This window comes from Natrix helvetica (assembly GCF_964273705.1).
Source record: "Natrix helvetica genome assembly, chromosome: 2".
Classification (NCBI taxonomy): domain Eukaryota; kingdom Metazoa; phylum Chordata; class Lepidosauria; order Squamata; family Natricidae; genus Natrix; species Natrix helvetica.
In genome coordinates, this window is record NC_138552.1 from 252,535,254 (window position 1) to 252,555,637 (window position 20,384).

General features: G+C 40.2%; 1 protein-coding gene and 1 long non-coding RNA gene across 9 annotated transcripts in view; one reads left to right on the forward strand and one right to left on the reverse strand.

The window, feature by feature from the left end:
• The window catches only part of LOC309387852, a 36,308-nt gene extending 29,990 nt beyond the window's left edge, over nucleotides 1-6,318 (forward strand). The window contains exon 3 of the long non-coding RNA XR_014174675.1: nucleotides 5,954-6,318. This is a non-coding gene — a long non-coding RNA (uncharacterized lncRNA). The remainder of the gene's footprint in view (nucleotides 1-5,953) is intronic.
• The window catches only part of KLC4 (kinesin light chain 4), a 59,296-nt gene that overhangs the window by 22,968 nt on the left and 15,944 nt on the right, over nucleotides 1-20,384 (reverse strand). For 5 of the 8 annotated variants that reach the window (XM_081944744.1, XM_081944747.1, XM_081944743.1 and 2 more), the window contains exons 2-13: nucleotides 14,923-15,013; nucleotides 13,467-13,731; nucleotides 12,377-12,607; nucleotides 11,808-11,886; nucleotides 11,377-11,602; nucleotides 11,059-11,146; nucleotides 10,159-10,260; nucleotides 9,463-9,636; nucleotides 9,242-9,341; nucleotides 8,753-8,805; nucleotides 2,455-2,522; nucleotides 1,142-1,250 (exon numbers count right to left, since the gene is read on the reverse strand). In XM_081944744.1, the coding sequence (XP_081800870.1) occupies nucleotides 1,142-1,250; nucleotides 2,455-2,522; nucleotides 8,753-8,805; nucleotides 9,242-9,341; nucleotides 9,463-9,636; nucleotides 10,159-10,260; nucleotides 11,059-11,146; nucleotides 11,377-11,602; nucleotides 11,808-11,886; nucleotides 12,377-12,607; nucleotides 13,467-13,715 (1,479 nt within the window). In that variant the 5' untranslated portion in view covers nucleotides 13,716-13,731; nucleotides 14,923-15,013. Of the gene's footprint in view, nucleotides 1-1,141; nucleotides 1,251-2,454; nucleotides 2,523-6,447; nucleotides 7,797-8,752; nucleotides 8,806-9,241; nucleotides 9,342-9,462; nucleotides 9,637-10,158; nucleotides 10,261-11,058; nucleotides 11,147-11,376; nucleotides 11,603-11,807; nucleotides 11,887-12,376; nucleotides 12,608-13,466; nucleotides 13,732-14,922; nucleotides 15,014-20,384 lie in introns of those variants that run through there. The other 3 variants (XM_081944746.1, XM_081944745.1, XM_081944750.1) reach the window with 2 other exon arrangements.

Sequence of the window (20,384 nt, forward strand, 5' to 3'; positions counted from 1 at the left end):
CTCCTTCAAGGCGGTTGGTAAGGATCCCTCACCCAATGAGGCATTCACCAGGCCCAGAAGCCAGCCTCGGGTCACCTCCCAAGATGCCAGTACCAACCAGGAGGGACACGGGTCCATTGAACATGTGGTGGGTCGCAGCCGTCCACGCAACCTGTCCAAATCCTTGGGGGCAACAGAATCAAACTCCTCCCAGAATGGTCTCACAAGACTCACTGTTGGCGGCCCGTCCGGACAACTGAAGGGGGCCCACCCGCTCCGGATCTGAGCGACTTTGTCCTGCAGATATTCCCCAAACTCCTCTGCTCTGCCCTGCAAGGGCGCCCCCTGAATCCTCTGTGATAAGAGGGAGCGGGTCACCCTAAACAGGGTGGCAGGGCGGTTATCCGCAGACGCAATAAGAGCGGCACAATATCTACATTTGGCCGCTCTCAATGCCACAAGGTAGGTCCGTAAATAGGCTCTTACCTGTGTTCTAGCCACAAAACAAAACGAAAAAAATCATTGAGCAAACAACTTTGTCTAGGCTCTGTGATTTTTGCTGACTAAAGGGAAGAACTGCTATTAAGTTAAGCAGTTGCAACTTTCCAGGAAAAAGGAGATCACACTAAGTACATTTAACCACACCACTGTGGTTATTATCAAGAAAATCTCTAATAGCATTTTACAGTTACAATTTCACCATCATTTCAGGCTCTTTCAAGATGCTTTGAAGATACCATTAAAATCTGAATTATTCAGCCTGCCTGCCTGCCTTCCTTCCTCTTTCCCTCCCTCACCTGCTGGATTCTCACACGACCTTTGATAGCTTCACAAGAATACAAACAAAAAATAAAATATCCAAGATTCAATAAGATTTTTTTTTAATTCACAAAAGAATAGGAAAAATCAACTCAGAAAAGCAGGCACCAAGTCCCAAATGCTCAACAGGAAAAATGGTTTTCAACTGCTCTGAAAGGTGGCAACAATTAGGGCTAATCTAATTTCCATGTTTGATTCAAGATGATACATACAAATGCAACTTTTATTTTATTTTCTCTGGAACTTCTATTAAATTGAGGATAAAATAACTTTTATTTGAAAGACTACCTGTTCTCCACTTTGCACAATGCCAGCATTTTTTCTGGGTCGCTATTGGCCTTACCTGTCTCCTAGAACGCAGGGCACATTCTTCTAAAGTTTCTGCAGCCTCCAGTTTGCCCTGACGCCTGTATAACGCACCCAGGTTCCGCAGAGTGGTGTTCACTGTAGGGCTGAGGGGCATTCAAGAAAAAGTGCAAAACTGAAATTAACAATCATTCTTTGCCTTTGGAGTAACTTGATCACTAAAGCCCAAATTATCTTTGATGAAAGAATATGCCAGTCTATAGCATTCCCACAATTATATTATTTTTATTGAAAACAAAATGTAACACAGAATGCATGTGTGCTTATATGTATTGAGGATTCTACAACAGCAGTATCTTTTCCTGCACCCAAATAGCTGCCCAGGTAATCAGTTTTGTTTCGTAGAACCAAGATGTGAAGTTGAGGTTTGCAAAAATTAAGAATTACCGTGATAATTGCATTTAAGGAACTTGATACAACTCCATTACATCCCCAGCCTACAGTTGGGGAGTTCACGGGTAATATGGTTCATGAAGTGGTCAGGAGGGGATCTACTGAGCTCCCACTGACTACTTAAGATTACTGTGGTCACCCTGCCCCATAGCTTAGGTACTGGACATTCATTTCGGCATGGGCTGCAAGAGGCACTAAGCATGTGGCATTCATAGAGCAGGCCTGTCATAGTTTATTTTTTTGGTCAAACATCACAAACAATCTGACCTGTTTGGAGGTCATAGAAGGTGTGTAAGGGAAGACGTTGGAAGGAGCTCCATCTCAAATGATTTTTTATTTTTCTTAATGCATAAGAGAGCAACCATCCTATATTTTAAAAAAACCACCCCTCCCAATATGGCTAATCAGTATAATATAGGGGAGGCATAACATGAAGTAGAATGAAGAAGAATGCATGCAGCCTGTCCTAAGGGTTTTTTTAAACACTCCTTTTGAACTCAGGATTCTCTGATTCAAATGGCCTTACAAAGCAGTTCACCCCCCCCCCCCCAGCTTTGAAGCAGGATTTAAACCCATGCATGCATGTCAGAGAGGATATATCAGACAGGCAGCACCTGAAAGGGGAGGGAATGGGGCAGGCTGCTCTACAAAGCTGCTTTACTGGGCACCCTTTGCCATCCCCCCCCCCTTTCAGTCATTTGCGGACAAATGAAATAGAGCATTCCCATCTTCGTAAGCCTGTAAATATTTTTCCCCACCTTCACATTCCTTGTCACCTTTGCACATTCCTTTGGTGAACTAATGTGGAACTCACAAAGGATTCTGTAACCTCTGCAAGAACCATAAATTGAATAACTTGAAAAGATTTAGTAACATAAGCAAATACCCACGCCTTACCTGCTGACCTTGCAGGCCTTGTACCAGCCACCATACTCTGCATAGGGGATGTTTTCTCCATGTTTACTCTGGAAGAGAATTTGGCAAGAGGGAGAGATTTCTTAGAACAATCGAAGCAAGAGTTTCTGTTAGCATGCATGAGAGAAATAAAAAACAATAATGCACTTGTTTAACACTTGGCAGAAATGTAGGCTCCTCTAACTTCCCAACTATAAGGAGAAGTCTTTCATTTTCTAGAGCCCTCTGCTGTGCTGGACTTCACCTTTCATAATCCAAAGCCAGCATGGGTGGCAATTATGGGAATTGAGATCTAACACATATGAAAGAAATCAGGTTGAGGATCATGCTAATAGACTTGTACAAGCATGATAATATAAATATGCCCCAAGGATGGGCTCCATCTTGACCTCAGAACAAAAAAGGCATCTGCAGGTTAGTTCTCCTATGATATGATCAAGTAGATAAGGAACATCTTCCTGACACACTTAGTGCTCCACAGCAAGAGTTCCTAGGCATCTTAATGCCAAATGTTATGAAAGCATTCTCCATTCTTCAGAGATCAGTATGGCAGGATATAAATTTCTCCCCAGATTTCCTATGAGATACTACAAATATTGATTTGCAGCAAAGTTCCAATTATGAAAACAGACATGCAAAGTTAAAAATAGGTATGGCAAAGAATTTGATCAATAAGGTCATGTGTTATAGGAATGCATTTGAGAGCAGATACGACCTAACAAGTTCCCTGCCCTTAAATTAGAAGATTGTGTGGCATAAATTGATATTTAAAACAAAGATAGTTCTCTTAGCTTCTGCATATAAAACATTTATGATCAGAGACATATGCAGTTGGTTGAGAAACTTGTGGGATTATAGGCTAAAGACACAGCTTCATTTAAGTGAACTCTGGGCATAAGAATCCTGTCATGCAACTTTCCACTGAAATTATGCCTGAATCACTGAGAGTTTTTGGTGCCCTTAGCATTTTCTGAAAGGACTCCAATTCAGTCATAAATTCCATAGCTTACAACTTTGATTTTCAAAATGCCCTCAGGCAAGGTGATTTCCTAATAACTGGATGGTTCTAAACCTGTTAAGAGTAACACTTACTTTTGAAATATCAAAAGTATTGGGCAGATAAGTTAGAAACACAGGTAGTTGCCATATAGTTCTATCTGATTCAGTTATTGACTACAGTTGTTCAGGGTGTCCTGTATGAAGTAGCTAGGGACTGGATTTGGGAAGTTATGTAATATATCTACTCTGACATGCATGTATTATGAAAATGTAATCAGGTTTTGCCAGGAAGCCAACATGTAAGATTCCATTTTTGAACCCTGCTTCAAACCCAACAGGAACAGGTAGTTCATAATATGTCCTCCCACTTGCTGGGACAAAAAAAAATTAAGGAAGAGTGGACGTTACCTTTATTATGTTTTATTCTCATTGAAAGGCTGCAATTAACTCTATATATCTTTCACTTTGCTGCTTTCTGAGTCTTCAGGACAAGCAACATCTTTCATCCAGAATCAAATATTTTATTTTGATGATGTATAACATATTAACATTTTTATGTACACACAATTTAAATAAGTTCTCACATCTTTCCCTCATAAAGTAACTTGATGTTCAGCCACTCCTCTGTAGGCCAAGCAGCATAGTGGCAAAGGCAGATCAGTGCCTATATATTTCTGCACATTGCAACTCTATATGTGTTATTAAAAAATTTCCAGGATAAATTGGAAGGAAAGGTATTTGAGGGGGGAAAAACTATGGTTATCAACAAAACTCAGCCTTATTCATTGTGGATTTGGGACCCAAGGTCAGAACATTGCACAGAGAGGGCAAGGAGCTGACACCCATTATATTTTTGTAATACAGGTAATTTTTCTCCTCAAGTTGATTTCTGTTGTCCATCTTGGTAGTTTCCCAATACCAACAATCTTCCAAGATTATAAATGTAATAATTACAGTTATCTCCCCCCAAAAAAAGTTTTTTATGTATGACTCAGAACCAGAGTGAATTAAAGACTGTATGATTAAATGGATGCAGAATCTAGCCAGAGTAATTCATGTGTAACAATGGGAATTCCAGTGGGGAAAAAGTACTATAAGTTTACTGAATAATATACTTAAGAGAAATTAATATATGGCATTTTATCTTGCTACACAATTCTAATCTCAATAACTAAAATGGATAGTTCCTTCTTTAGAAATTATTGGAAATTTAACAGCCAGATCAAATCACTTTTTCATATTGGGTGGCTATGTTGTAAAGCACAACAATTTTGGTGAATAATTTATACCAGAATGAAACAAATTCTAAAACATAAATTTCCTTTCAATTTATTTTACATTTTTTAAATTAAATATCATTAATCTTGTATTTCCAAAATATTCAGAAGTTGCATTGTACATGTAAGTGCTGCAAAAATACTCTATACTTCCAACTAAAAAATGCAATTTCCTCTGCAGAATGGCTAATTAAATTGTGAGAGCATGCTTCAATGTCCAAAATAACTTTGTAATCTCAAAAATAAATCTCTGAATTTCACTCAAATTGGAAACGGCTCTAAGTATAATTCTATACATGGGCCTGTGCCATATCTGAAAATAGAGTTTCTCTTAACAGAGCATTCAAATTGTAACTCTTAAGTTCTTAAACCAGAACAGATCTTCAGTAGCTTAGATAAAAGTTTATTGTGATTTTTTATTTTTATTTTATACTGTGCTGACCACTACTGTTGATATTTATACATTGTTAGATTATAAAATGACTTAAACAACATATTCCATTATTTAAAACCAGTAAATGACATTTTGAAAAAGATAATCTAATTCTACAATACTTGTAACTTCTGTTTCTTCACTATATATTTACTCCTCTTAAAAAAGCTTAATAAAATGTATTTCGAAAAACCCACTAGGTTTATTTATGCTACTGAAGATCATTCTAACAGGAATGGTAGCTAGCTATTCTGAATCTATTTTTACAATCCCCATATTTCCTAAAGGGAATGAAAGGAACAGAAGTCCAATCTTTTCACACTTATTCCACAAGTGTAAATTCCATATGGAATTTAGTTGTTTGGAACGGCATCATATTTATAACATTACTTAGGCTACATAGATTAAATGTGACAAAAGCAATGCTCTAGTAAAATGGTTTTTATGCCCTTTAGTAGTATGAAACAAACAAAAAAATCAGGTAGTCTAGTGGGAGAAGACATTTAAGACAATGGAAACTGAATAAATGCATTACTAAAATAATGCCCCATTATTCCAATAACAACATATAATCTAATTTCTTTCCACTGCTTGGAAATATCTTTTGTGATGTCAAGCTGAAGTGCTCTGGCTCACTTCTGTGTTTAAGAAAAAGTGATATAATGTAGCTGTTAAGAGTTATTAGGTGGAAAGTTCATCACATGGGGGCTCTGATTTACATAGACAAATGGATGAATATTAAACACTGAATATTTAGCATTTCTTTGTCTAGGTTTTCCTAAATATTTCTCAGAAATATTTTCTGGCAAGATAAATACTTGAAAATCATAAATCTAACTGACGTTGTTCTTCTAATTGCTAAATATTTTTCATCTGCTACCTTCTTCCCAAGGACTGATTCATTTTGCATTTTATTAAGCTTCCAACAACTGAGAACCTAAGTTCACTTTTGATAATCGGTGAGTCTGCTGTTCATAAACCTTTTGCATTGATAACTGCCTTGCCTTTTCCTCTCCTTATTAAATAATCCAATTTGCTTTCTGGATGACATACAATTGCAAATCCCATTAGCTGTATTCAGGAAGAAGGGGTCAATATCATGTTTCATGTATCTTTTTCCATGAGTTTGAAAAATATGACATGAAAGTTTGGTAGAAGCAAAAGTACCCAAGTACCTTAAAATGATTAGAATATAAATTGATGGTTGCTAGTATAAAACAACAAATGTATAAAATCACACAACACAAAAGAGTCCAAACCAATCCCTTGAACTTAGAAGGCTTCTGATTTAATGGTGTCATTTTTTTTTGGTATCAAGAAAATTCTCACATGCTATAAATGCAGAGATTTTTTTTCCAAGGAAAAAATTCAGGGAAAACCAGTTCAAAACTAAGAGTCTTTCATGAAGAGTTCTTAATTCAGAGACTTTTCGGCATTATCCTATGGGTACAAGTCAGTTTTTGTATCCAAGTCAGGAGATGGGATATATCCAAGGTAACAAATGTAACCAGTGAGTAGTAACAATGCACTGCTAGGCAAAAATTAAGAACAGCTGACACATGTTAACTAGTACCACTTTGCACATGTATGCACATTCATATCCTTTTCACCCCTTTTAAACCACCTATTTGACAGAAAAGCATTGTGCAGAAAGACGTATGGCTAGCAATAAGATAAACAGTGCTAATTCCTTTTAGCAGCAATAGCAATGAATTGGGAATCTAAGTATTGTAAAGTGCTAAAATCCAGGAAATAGATATCTATTTTTATCTACTACTGGAAGCAGCTATCAGTCACTAGATTAGATGAACAAAACAAAAAAATTCCAATAGCTTTCGCAAGACAAAAACAGAGAATGAAGACACCCTGCTTGAGAACTCCTCTGATGTGTTCAGTATTTTAGCCCAAAATGTCCCGGAAGTTTACCAAATTTCTATTCTATTCTTAGTAATGTTTTATAGATTGTACAGATTTTTCCAAAAGAGATGCAGAAGTTCGAAGCCAAGGACTTTGGATTTGTTGTAGTTCCAGTATGCAGAGACTTTTCAACTTAACTCTCTCTCTCCCAATTTAGGGAAATATTAATAAACTTTTCTGAGAGGTTTAAAAATGGCCCTTTAAAACAGCAAACTTTAGCATTCTGGTTCTGAAATGTCTGTGGCCCAGAACCTGCTGAAATCTCTCCATTGTCCATTTTCTAGTACGTCCTAAGGCAGGGGTCAGCAACCTATGGCTCTGGAGCCGCATGTGGCTCTTTCATCCCTCTGCTGCGGCTCCCTGTCGCTGGTTGGCTCCACAATTGATAGGGCTTTCAGTTAGGACAGGTAGAGGAGAAAGGACGCTGCACTAGGAGGAGACTCTATGATGGGGGAATCAGACTTTTGGTCGAGGGGCTTCCAGTTAGGACCTTTGCAGCTCTTTGAGTATTCAAGGTTGCCAACCCCTGTCCTAAGGAATCCACTATAACAAAGAAAAAATATGCAAGGCACGGGAAGAATAGGACAAATGTTTCCAGTTCACATTGTAGAACCTTGAAAAACATAGGGTCTTCATTCAGATCGAAGGCTTGTATAGCACAGCATTTACTTCCCACAATCTGATGCCTATGAGAATACCTTCACAAAAGGGAAAGAAGAATACTGTTTTTATCATTTGCTTACCAAGAACTGGTTCTTGGCCCTGATCCTGATGTTAACATATCCATTATTATTAACAGTTACATTATCTATGAATTTGTACAACCTTCTCAAAAACCATCCTATTTGCTGATTATCTATACTCTATTTTATGACACGCTTATATTTAATTATTAAATATACATTTTACATGTTTTTTTAAAAATATAGCTTTGAGACTTTTTTCAAAGAAAAACAAAAATCATAGGTCCTCCTACTCATCAGGCAGTACATTCCAATGACCTGGAATAGGCACTAAAAAGATTTAGCCATCAAATATACAATTCAACAATTATTGATTTTTTTTTGAAGAATAGGGAATCCTATAGAAAAAAAGTATTCTCCCCAATAACCTAGACCCTAGCAATAAAGGTCTAGAAACAACCGGCGTTTCATGTTTCACTTGGAAATAAACTGACAAGACTGTGCAACACTTCAGACACAAGGGTAATATGCAATCTTGGAAAGGTCTTTCATAGATCACAGATTTGACAGCTGAGCTAGTTTTTCCCCCAGGAAGGGATGCGGTTGGCATATCAACTAAAACTGACAAAAGGCATACATGTGACCCAATTTAGAAGACAAAGTTCTACAGTCCCACTAGAATTGAGACTATTAACAGCAAAGTTACCTAAGCACAATAGGAAGGCAAGTGATTATTTTTATCTGTCTTGTACCTAATTCAGTTTACCTGAATAACCCTGGGCTCTTGCGTGTTTTGAGAGAGGGTTTTTGTCTCTCTCTACATTATACATCATTTAGATTGTGTCCCTCTTTTCAGTTAGTTTTTTTTCTAATCTAAAATTATTCCCAATTATCATTCAGGAGTTCCTTCAACTATTTGACGGTTCAGGATGGCACTGCAATGCCTGTGAGAGCACTGATCTCATCCTCACCTTGCTCATTTTCTCCCTTTCCTCGGCATGCATCCATATAGGCTTGTGTTCATCTGTAGAGAAAAGATAAGAGGAGGGGGAAAAGGTCTCTGTATGCATTCTAATGGTATTTTCAGAGGAACCTCTGATATATTGGCTTTCAGGTCCCTTTCCCCTTGTTCATAAATAAATAAGCAAAGACTTGATAAGCAAGCTACAAGAGATTAGACAATGTAAACCACCGCTAATGAAAAGTCTTTACAGATTGTGTATCATTTACTTATCAAAATGTGTCCAATGGAAAAATAGGCTCTTGATCATGGTTCATTTAATTATGAATAGTGTACTTGTCCCAATTTTCTCCCAAGAAGTTCTCTTTTCCACATATATCTGTCCTAACAATTATGGAATGTTCGAGAAACCTTCACAATTAACATTCAAGAATTTCAATCTCCTTCTAAGACCTGGTCTCTTTCCGCATGTTGCCTCCTCCTTCTTTGATGTACATACCATCAACAGTGCCAAATTCTTTCACATGGGCACGGGTGAGAATTTCCTTGTAGAGGGTCTCGGCATCCTTGTATTTGGCTTGTTTCAGGTAGCAGGAAGCCTGGCAGAGTACAAGGGATATTGTTATAAAAGTATGGGGAAAAAAACATTTCATAGCCAGTCACCCCTCAGCTCAGGTAATCATTTGCCCCCATAGTTCTCATATCAACAAATAGACCCACCAGATTGTTCTTTGTTTTAGCAACATTGGGATCATCAGGCCCTAGGCGGGATTCGTAGATCTCCAGTGCTCGGCGATAGTAATATTCTACTTCTTCATACTTGCCCTGATTCTGGCATAGTAAAGCCAAGTTATTTAACTGTTTGGCCACATCTGGGTGATCTTTGCCAAGAACCTGAAAATGAAGCAGGTAAGAATAATTTATAAAATTCTGGCAATTCTGCAATTTATAAAATACTGGGAACTTTTCTTTCCCTGGGAAAACTGCGTCATAAATACCATTAAAACTTGAATTTTGTACACACGTAGGTTCATATTATATGTATATTAGCCTCATTATGGATATAGTTCACCCAAAATAAATTTCTCTTCTGAAACAGGCTCCTATTGTAGGAAACGCAAGCAGCAGACTTGGTCGTCACAAACTGTAACCACCGATTCAACCAGAACCAAAAATATGAGCGGGAGTGCTGTCCATGCATGCACACGGCATTGAAAAAAGGTGATGATATAGGACATGATAGCGCCACGGTGGGTGGGCGGACCCAGCTGCTTATCGGAACTACCGGTTTGCCCAAACTGGTTCAAACTGTCAGCAGCCCACCTCTGGCAAACAGTGAAAGTTGTTGTATAGTCTCAGTGATGAGTGGCCCCATCGCCTAAACCTTCCTCTTTCAAGCTTCTGAAAGAAAAATACCTTTTCCCGGATTTCCAGTGCCCGCTTGCATAATGGTTCAGCCTCTTTGTATTTCCCTCTTTTGCCATACAGAACAGCTAGATTATTTAGGGTTGCAGCAACCTGCAGAGAGATGTGGAAACAACTGCATGAGAACTAAGGAGAAATCAAAACACACACACACACACACAAATACTGGGCATAAAAAGTGATACTCCATAGAGAGCCAATTTGTTATAACTGGCAGCATTCACAGTAACTGGATAGCTGAAACAGAGCCCTAATTGTGTCACCATTTCTCAGCAGGATACGATTTCAAGAAATCACATTGTTCTATTCAGTCACATATTTCTTTTGCCAACAATCTGTAAAGCAACATATGTATTGATCTTTTAAGTATTAAGCAATTACTGTATATATAAATGTGGGCCCAAATGTCACTACCATAATCACATGCTTAGATTTCCTTACAAAGCTACCTGCCCAATGTTGCCTCACTGCTTAGGAAACAAAGGCATGGACAGGTAGACTTTTGATTCAGATTGCTCTATCTCAGTGAAAAGTCTAAGATATTTCTTCATTTGTCCTCCTTTCTTTCTTAATGCTGTGATTTTTCATTAATGCCTCTTACAGGGATAAATACTCTATTAGTGGTTGGCCAGATTCCCTTCCTTGTGGTTTATTTATTAGGGTTAGTGTGTGTGTGTGTGTGTCTGTCTGTCTGTCTGTGTGTCTGTAGAAGCAGCTTTCTTCAATCTGGTGCCCTCCAGGTACGTTGTTTCGATCATCCTTAATTACCACGACTAAAATGTGGATTAGCCTGGGAATCAGAAGAATTGATCAGGCAATGACCCAATTACTTTTCAGTTTCTATATATTTGGATCCTCCTTCTTGAAGTGAAAGAAATAATAGCCACTTACTGCAGGGTGATCTTTGCCAAGAGTTTTCTCTCTAATAGACAATGCATCATTTAACAGGTGAGCTGCTTCTTTATATTTATTTTGATCCCTGTAACAAAACATTAGATACAGAACTGTTTAAAATATAGCAATTTATATAAACATAAAACAAACATAGAGAAATTATATCGCACAGACATAACATCCCGTCTTAATAGAGATTGCCACAATAGGGATTGACTACACCACCCTCCCTCATGCTCCCTCTTTCATTTCTGTTCCTGACATGCTGTTCCATCTCCACAAGAAGCAGGTACCTTCTACCTCTCTATTCCTCACCTATATACTAAGGCCAAGATGTTGAGCATGGTGGCCACATCAGGGTGATCGTGTCCTGAAGTCTTCTCCAAGTCCTCCAGGGCCTGCTTGCAAAGAGGCACAGCCACCTCGTAGCGTCCCTGTGATGCATACTGGATCACCAGATTATGTAGTGTACGCAAGCGTGCTGGGATCTCATAACCACCTTGCTGAGCAGCTGCTACAGCACTGCTGTGTTGATGAGGCACTGCAAATACATATCACATCAACAAATAAAGAAGCACAGTATGCAATGCTATATTATGGTTTATTCATACAAGTAAGGCTTGTCACTCCTTTGCATCCTTAATTTTTCAATCAGATGGAATATTTGGAGGATGTCAAGTTCAATAGCAATAACACAATATTTGTGTTTGGTCTCCCCATAAGAAGAGTGAAAGAATGAAACTTACATCCTGGCCCCTGATCCTCTTCCTCATTTGGAAACAAGTCATCCAAAGAATCCTTTGTGGAATCACCTTCCTTCTCCTCCTGAAATGTTAATATAGAAAAGCACCAACAGAAAGGGGTAGAAAGAGATAATTATGCATTAGTACTGCAAGGTTTTTATGCCAAACACTGATGCAAATGATAAAATGTTATTTTTCTCAGGAAGATAATTCAAGACAGTAATTACAAGGGTAGGTGACCTGTGCCTGTTATAGCCAGTAGAGACAAACTGAAAGTATTAGATAGGAACTCTGAGAAAGCTATTACTAGCTTATTTTGGATGCAGAATCTTCCAGTAAGCACAGATGCTCTACATCAGTGGTTCTCAACCTGTGAGTCGGGACCCCTTTGGGGGTCGAACAACCCTTTCACAGGGGTCACCTAAGACCATAGGAAAACACATATTTTTGAAAAAATACGGAAAACATAAAATAATTTTATGGTTGAGGTTCACCACAACATGAGGAACTGTATTAAAGGGTCACGGCATTAGGAAGGTTGAGACCCACTGCTCTACACTATAGATTCTCACCGTTGGGGATACATCTTCATCATATTTCTTCAGCTGGTTCATGAATTCCAAGTGTTTTTTTTCTTCTTCAAGCTGTGCCACAGTTTGTTCACTGCGCTGCAACTTCTGCTGAGTGTTTGCTAGCTCATCTCGTAGCCACTGGTTCTCCTGGCATAGCCTGCGCACCTGGGCCCGCAATTTCTGCTTTTCGGACTCCACAGCATTCAGATGGTTTGACAGAGCCATCATGACCTGGTCCAAGAGAAAAAAGGAGAAATATCTGTCTTGAGAAATGGCTCTTTTATCAAACTTCCCAATCTTAAAGGAAAAGAGAACATATACATCACCAAACAGAATTCCAAGACTTGTCGGAAAATTAGCATATTTCTTATGGTCTTGGAACAAGCCAAGGACAGAATTGAACAAAGACCTGGTTTTTAAGGACTACAAAATAACGAAAGTTTGGACTATAAATCAGTGTTGTGTAACATATATTATCTTAGATGCTTGTTCCATTTGGGGGGGGGGGTGTTGGAAAAAGAGAGAAGAACCATATTGCCAGGAAGGAGGAAAAGGAACAACAAATATAATTGGCTACGCCATCTCAATCTTATCATCTTTGTAAGACCTGCATTGTTCATGGGTGGCTAAAGGTGTGTCATCTACATTTGCAAACCCTGATATACTGATGTCCTTAATTTGAAGATACATATATTTGCTATTCTGAACACTTAATCCCATTTTTCCTAAATCAAAAGAGAAAAGAAGCCAATGCTTGGGCAAATGGGCAAAAAGGGAAAACTCAAAGAAGCCTTCTCCGTTCCTAATCAAGTGTCAATTACTATATACACAAGTTTCAATTCTATCCATACACCTATTCAATTTCAATCCTATCCATACAATCATAAAACTAAAAACCAACATTCAGAAAATACAGTATTTACCAATGTGATCTGTGCCTGCTAGTTTGACTGTTCTGCACTTCATAGACAAAAGGTATGCCCACAGCCATGTTTACTTAGTATACATGCCTGTTTAGACAGTGTATTTGAATTCTTAAGTTTGACTGTTTGGTTGTTTTTTTTGATTCATATACAAAACTGCAGCTCACCTGAGCTTCTCCAAGTCCCAGCTCAATCATTTCCACTGACTTGCGCAGCAGGTTGGCTTTCTCGTGTACTAGATTGGCTTCTTCATCCTTCTTCAGACACTTGATAGTCTCCAGTAGGCTATGCAAGATCGAGTTATGCTCATTTTTAAGGGCCTCCAGCCCTTGCATCACCAGCTTAGTGTTGGAGATAATCTCTTCTTGGCTTAGCCTGTCCATTTTCTCTTCCCTGGGGTACACCATAGTGGACATAATCTTTCAGTATTACCTCCATTTAAGGAAGAAAAAACAAGGGTTAGTACACGCCACAGGTTACTTAGATAATAGATTCTGAAAGTTAAAACCAACGAAGTGATATTATGAATAAAGATCTTATTCCCATTTTCATTTGAAAAGTGGGCATGAAGTAAATTCCCACCATATTTGAACACTGTACATCCTTGTAAAAATGGCAATCTGGTGCACAGCATGTTACTGGGAAGAGCAGATGGAGGTAAAAATGGCAGTTACATCAAAATTGACATTCTCTTATCGCCCCCGTAACCCTAGGAATCTAGAAGGCTGATTTAACTGTCATTTAAAAACACAAGAGACACTATAAGGAATTAAGACTTCATTTCCAGTGATTAGAGATCCAGAATGAACAAATAGGAATAGGAATGAATGTTTCCAGTAAAGTAATAGAAAGTAGAGGGATTTTTTCCCGTTTGTTTACAATCTCTACATTAGAGAACCTTTCTGAGATTAAGTGAATAGAAGTACAATTTAGGGAAGAAAAGGAGAAGTAGCAGTGGTAGTGATCCTGATCCTTATACCACAGCCCAAAACAAGCAGGAATATTACTCACTGAGGAGCAGAAGATTTGGACTTAGCATTAGGATTTGTGATAGTTACTTTTCCAACATGCTTAAAAATAAAATGATCCTGCTTGCAATCTAGACTCTGTCATTAACATGCATCTTTATGAACATCTTTGAAAAACATAATTGCTAGATCTTACTACAAAATAACAGGGTTTTTAAAAGTATTATCCGTGTGAGAGCATATTTAACTCTATTTATATATGCCTGAAATCTAAAGCAAGCTGGGAAGAGTGTGACGCAAGGAAAACAAGCCGGAAACATATCATTCAACAAATAAACGCTGGTAAACTTTCACAAACACACCTAATACAGCGTATGAATTTTATCTAGCTGTGCAAATAAAGTTTGCAAATGAAGATTCAAAGGAGAGAATTACAGGCACTGCAAGCGTTGTTCAGTCTCACCAAGCCTTCTATTCTTTATTATTAAAATCACAAACAAATCAGGCTTCTTTTCCACTGCCAATCCATTGCCGGTTCAGTGAAAAACACATAGCGATTATCCAGCTCAAACCCCAGGCTGACCGATTCATCCACACCCCAAAGAAAAGACACTCCAACACACAAAGCACCTACATGTTTTAGCAAGGAACTTACCTCATAACAGCGGTACACCCTGCCCCGTTGCTACAGATACAAAGGGGACACGTTGGGCCACGTGATCCGTTGGCAGCAGGCCAAGCTATTACTGAGCACAGCCGGACCAGTAAGGAGGAGAAAAAGAGAAGAAAGAGGAAGATATCAGCAGATCTGCCTTTGTTCTCCAGTAGTCCCACCTCTGTGTATTCAGGATTCTTTGCTAGGCAACAGCCACCGCCCCCTCGTGGGAGGGGCCAACAGAAAATCCCCCTCAACAATAACAAACCCAACCCACATAATTGGAGCCCCCTTAGCACAGAAGCTGCTCAGAAGAGGCCAGAGCAATTCTATAAGGAAGTGGATGGAGGTGCTCTGGGTATTTTTTTTTTTTTTTGCCCCAAGAGGAAGAAAGGTGTGTGTGTATTTCTGTGTGTGTGCTCATGAAAATGAACCTGGATGACATTTTGAGGAAAGGGGGGGGGGAAGCCTTTCTTTGGTGAAAGTGGAGTACCGATGGGATTCATGCAAGCAACCAAAGTAGATTAAAATATAATTAAAAGCTAAGCAATCGTCAAGCCTTCATATAATTTATTTGTTTAGAAACAGCTTGTTGAACACAGTAACTATAGATCAGTGTTTCTCAACCATGGCGACTTGAAGTCCTGTGGACTTCAACTCCCAGAATTCCCCAGCCTACTGGGGGATCCACAGGACTTCAAGTCGCCAAGGTTGAAAAACACTGCCATGGATTGTTAGCCTGGTGGTTCTGGGTTCAGAATGCTGCATGTACACAGCCAACAGGCGGTACTGTAGGTTCCCTGGGAATCTTCCATGTACAACACCGAACAACATTCAAATTAACAGCTGAATTTGTTATTTTAGAACAATGACACCCAATCTTAATTGGGCTACTGTGGATACATTTGCATTATGAGGATATGGCACTTTCCTAAATTAGCTGTCATTGGACTGATGGAGAAGGGATTTGTACATTCCAAAAATGCATGCCACAGTGGCCATGGATAATCACAAAACAGACATCTGCCAGAAGGCAAACTGCTGAGGTTTTATTTCTCAATATCCCATCTGGCTGCTCTTCCTGCAGAATGCTTTCTAACACTCCAGCTTACTTTATATATATATATATTAGAATCAAACACAGCAGTGGGTGTTAGTCACCCACTGTGATTATGTTCCAAGAATACTTAAGGGACCCTCTAGGCAGCCTATTCTTGGAACTGAAAATTACGCTGGGTGTTGTTTTGTAACGACCTTTAGAAGCTGACTACCTTTACAATAAATTAGAAATTCTAAACAAGTTAGGAAAAACATGCAGAGCATGGCTTCTGGAAACCTCTCCAACCCCTTAAGACAAGCTCTATCTATTCTGGGTCACATTACAAGAAGAGAACAGTGTTTAAGAATGGAGCAATCAGATGCCTTGCAAGTTACTGCCTGAATTTTTACTACTGAATTTTTTCCTGATTTTTTTTCTCCCCAGATCCTAATTGGATCCAGCTCAATTTCAAACTCAAACTTTCTTTTGCTGGTTTCTCCTGCCACAGCAAATTTGGTCCCATTCTATCCAGGTTTGATGGTTTCCTGCTGATGAGCAGAGGCCTGACGCCCTTTGCATAATTTATTTTCAATGTTCCATTTGGGTAGGAAACAGTAAAAAAAAAAGGCACAAACTTTTGGCCTAATGCCAATGCAGGTATCCATGCATTATCCATATATTTCCATCTCGTATTCTAAAAAATAGGAATTCAGTCATTGTAGATTTTTCTCTTCCTCCTAGCATTTCATGGGAGGCTCCTAAAAGCAAGCTGAAAGTATTCTAGCAGAACCTAATATGAATGTCTGCAAAATGTCTGCAATCTGCTCTTACATCTTGCTTTAAATACACAGACATCAATATGTCCACTTTTTCTACTTCCCCTCCTAACATTTAATTTATCATCAGTTCTCATGGAACTGATGGAAATCTGGAAATGTTTCCAGTTTTTGGTAACTTTTGGCTCTGCCTTAGAAAAGGCAATAAAAGTGGCCCGAGCAAGAAGCTTAGCAACAGAAGGTAGGATAATCAGAAAATAATAGGGAAAAACCTGAATGCTGCAAAATGGATATTCACAAAAGAAGAAGACATAGAAGACTATCTTCCTAAAGTCATGTGAAGATCGATCCAAATGTTTGTACAGATGTAGTAGATTTTCAGAAGCATTCTTTAATATAACTTTCTCTACTATGGGTATTCCAACAAGTTTGGCATCTCCTATTCAAGGCTGGGCTAAAACAAATAAAATAGGCACAAAATAATGCAGGAATGTCTGATAAGTAATTTATCTAATCTATTTATTTATTTTCTACAGCACCTAAATTCCAGCCATTGTATATCAAGAGCAAGATTCAGGCCCAGCCCAAGAACAACATAGAAAAATTCAGCCAAAGTTCAGTTTTTTATTTGCTGATACCAAATATACAGAATTTTGCCAGATTAAATCTGTACTATTCTCACCCAGATGGACAGACCCTGAGGTATTCTAGGAAGTGGTTATCCTTTCTTCTTCTGTCTCATATCCAACTCCAGACTGAGTTGCCTCTTGTCTTGTCCCCCTCCTCGGAATGTGTTCCCTTCTTTCTGGGAAGCTGCTACTTCGCTGAGGTCTATCACACCACCTCCTCCTCTATAGGCACTATCTCTCAGATCAAGAAGCGTTTACAGTAAAATCAAACTCCTCCTGCCTGGGCTACCTAAATTGGTTAGAGCAGCAGTCCTCAAAGTTTAGCAACCCAGCCTGGCCCCGGGGATGGGGTGATGTGAGTGACAGGCACACAGCTCCATGTGTACAAGTGGTGGGTATGCGTGCCCTCCACTTGTGCCCCCTCCGGCAAGATTTTTTGTATGACCCTGGGGATCAGAGGTAAGGGTGGATATGCCTAGAGGAGCCCCTGAGGCCAAGGGCAGCGGAGAGCATCTATCCCCTCTGCCCCCCGTGTCCGGTACCTGGAGTAAAACCATGGGTGTTGGGCGTTGAGGGGGTGGCGAACAGGTCGACCTCCAGGCCTCTGAAGCGCTCTGCCAGCTCCTTGAAGATTGCTGGCTGCAGCTTCCACTCCGAATTGTCCACCTTGGTCCAGAGGAGTCAGTCAGCTCTGATGTTCTCCACCCCTGCTATATGTTCTGCCCTCAGCGAATGCTGTCTAAGGTCATAGGCTATCTGAGGTGCTTCTGCGATTTCTCATAGTTGGACATCCAATGCAGAGTTTGTGGTGGGTTCAGGCATGGGGACCGGCCTGTCTGACCCTTTTGCCATGGCTAGAAGGGTGCTATGATTCTATGACTAAGATTAGCTCAGAGAATTTCTTGAATGTATTATGAATTCTTTGAGTTCAATTCACTTGTCGGCCTCTAGGGTGCGTTGCAAGACTTTGTAGATGCAGATGCAGTTCACGTGTCAGCCACTAGAGTGCATTGCAAAACTTTGTAGACGCAGACGCAGTTCACTGGTCAGCCACTGGAGTGCATTGCAGGGCTTTGGAGATGCAGGCGCAGTTCACGTGCCAGCCACTAGAGTGTGTTGTCAGACTTTGTAAATGCAGGCACAATTCACATGTCAGCCACTAGAGTGCGTTGCAAAACTTAGTAGACGCAGTTCACTGGTCAGCCACTAGAGTGCATTGCACCACTTTGGAGATGCAGGCGCAATTTATGAGTTGGTCACTAGGGTGCGATGCAATGCTTTGGAGATGCAGGCGCACATCACTTGTCGGCCACTAGGCGTTGCAAGTGTTGGCCTGAAATACTGGATTGCAGTTTGTAGAGAAGCCACTAGAGGGCGCTGCTTGTGCCTACTGTTTGGAGTGATTGGTAATGGCGCCTTCCTTGCTGTTAAAGGATGGAAGGCTGAGTCAATCTTGAACCAGTGAGATTTGAACTGCTAAGCTGCTACTAGCAGTCAGCTAAATTAGCCTGCAGTACTGCACTCTAACCCTTGTGCCACCTCAGCTCTAGTTGCCAAGGCTATTCTTCTGGTTAGGTTGTCAAGCTTACTCTCCAGTTTTTGGATTTCTTAAGGGTCTTTACCTGAACTCAGAACCCGTCTTGGACCTGGCTAGCTTGGTACCTTCTATAGGGGTTGAGCCCTTCCCAAATAAATCATAAACAATAGTAACCAATCCACAAGAGCATAACAATCTCTTCAGCTGAACTACACCGGCCTTTTGGCCCTTTGGCTGCCCAAAGGCTTTGCACACACAAGGTAAGCTGATGTTGGGATGGTTGGGGCTTCTTTATTGCCCCTCATTGTCAGGACAACTTAACATTAAAGTTCAAAGGATTTGGGAGGTTGGTCTGGCCTAGCTGACCTCTTTTTCATTCAAGTTTCATTTCCATGGAGATCTTTCCACTTTTACAAAAGTGGAAGGCTTTTACAACCACTTAAGGAGTAAGGCTTGGAATCTGCATCAGGTCTCTCTTTCTTTGTTAGGCCACATGTGTTTGGCCTTAACAACAGCAGATCAGATTACATAGGCTGGGAAAGGGTGGGGTTGCTTTATCATGGGATTCCTGGATCCCTTCCCCTGGAGCTCAATTAGATGGCAACAAGGTCGATCTTGCTTTCAAACAAGGAGAGAGAGGAAACATGCTTTTCTAACATTGCAGGATCTGCTTTCTCAGTGTATCAGAGAAGAACAAAAACAGGCTTTTCAGAGCAGATTGACTCAGCTAGGTGGTAGACGATGCATTTCTCATGCAACTCTTGGCCCCTTTTTAACACATTTTCTTAATCACAACAGAGTCCTTCATCTCAGGAGAGATAATCAGCCTTTCTCACTGAAAGGGGATGTTCCTCTTTGCTCCAAATCCCGGCAGCTGATTTCAGTTAGACTGCAAACAGGGTTTGGGATTCAACTTCAATGTCCCTTTTACTCGAGGGGAGCTCAAAATAACCTCATCTTTACACTGTTCTGCCTCAGGTGGTTGCTCCACCCCCATGCCTGCAGAGGTAGAAGGGAGGCTTGAGTAGAATGCCCTGTAGTGAGGGAGATTGCCATCCCTGGATAGAGCCCCAGATGCATGAGGTATCAATGGGAATCTTCACTTGCTGGGAGGGATCCTCCTCTGTGATCGCATCAGGCTCCAGACCAGGTGAAACCTTCTTGCTGATGGCCTTATGGCAGTTGCGCCCTAGGGCTTTATGCCTCTGCCTTTCATATTTAGAGGCAGGTTTGGGAGGCCTGGAGCCAGAACTTGCCTCTTTAGCCGCCCTGGAGGAGGTGTGCTTCATTTTGCTCTTTGCCTTGCCGCCCCCACCCTTGGATGGACCTTCAGGGGTAATCTCTAATCTGATTGGAGGCTCTTCTGCCCCTCCAGTGGGGCTGCCGGCTTTAGAAGAGAGGACATGATTCCTGCCTGTGTCCTCCGAGCTGCAGGAGGTCACCATCTTGGACCACGTGGTTTCAAAATGGCTCCCGGCTCC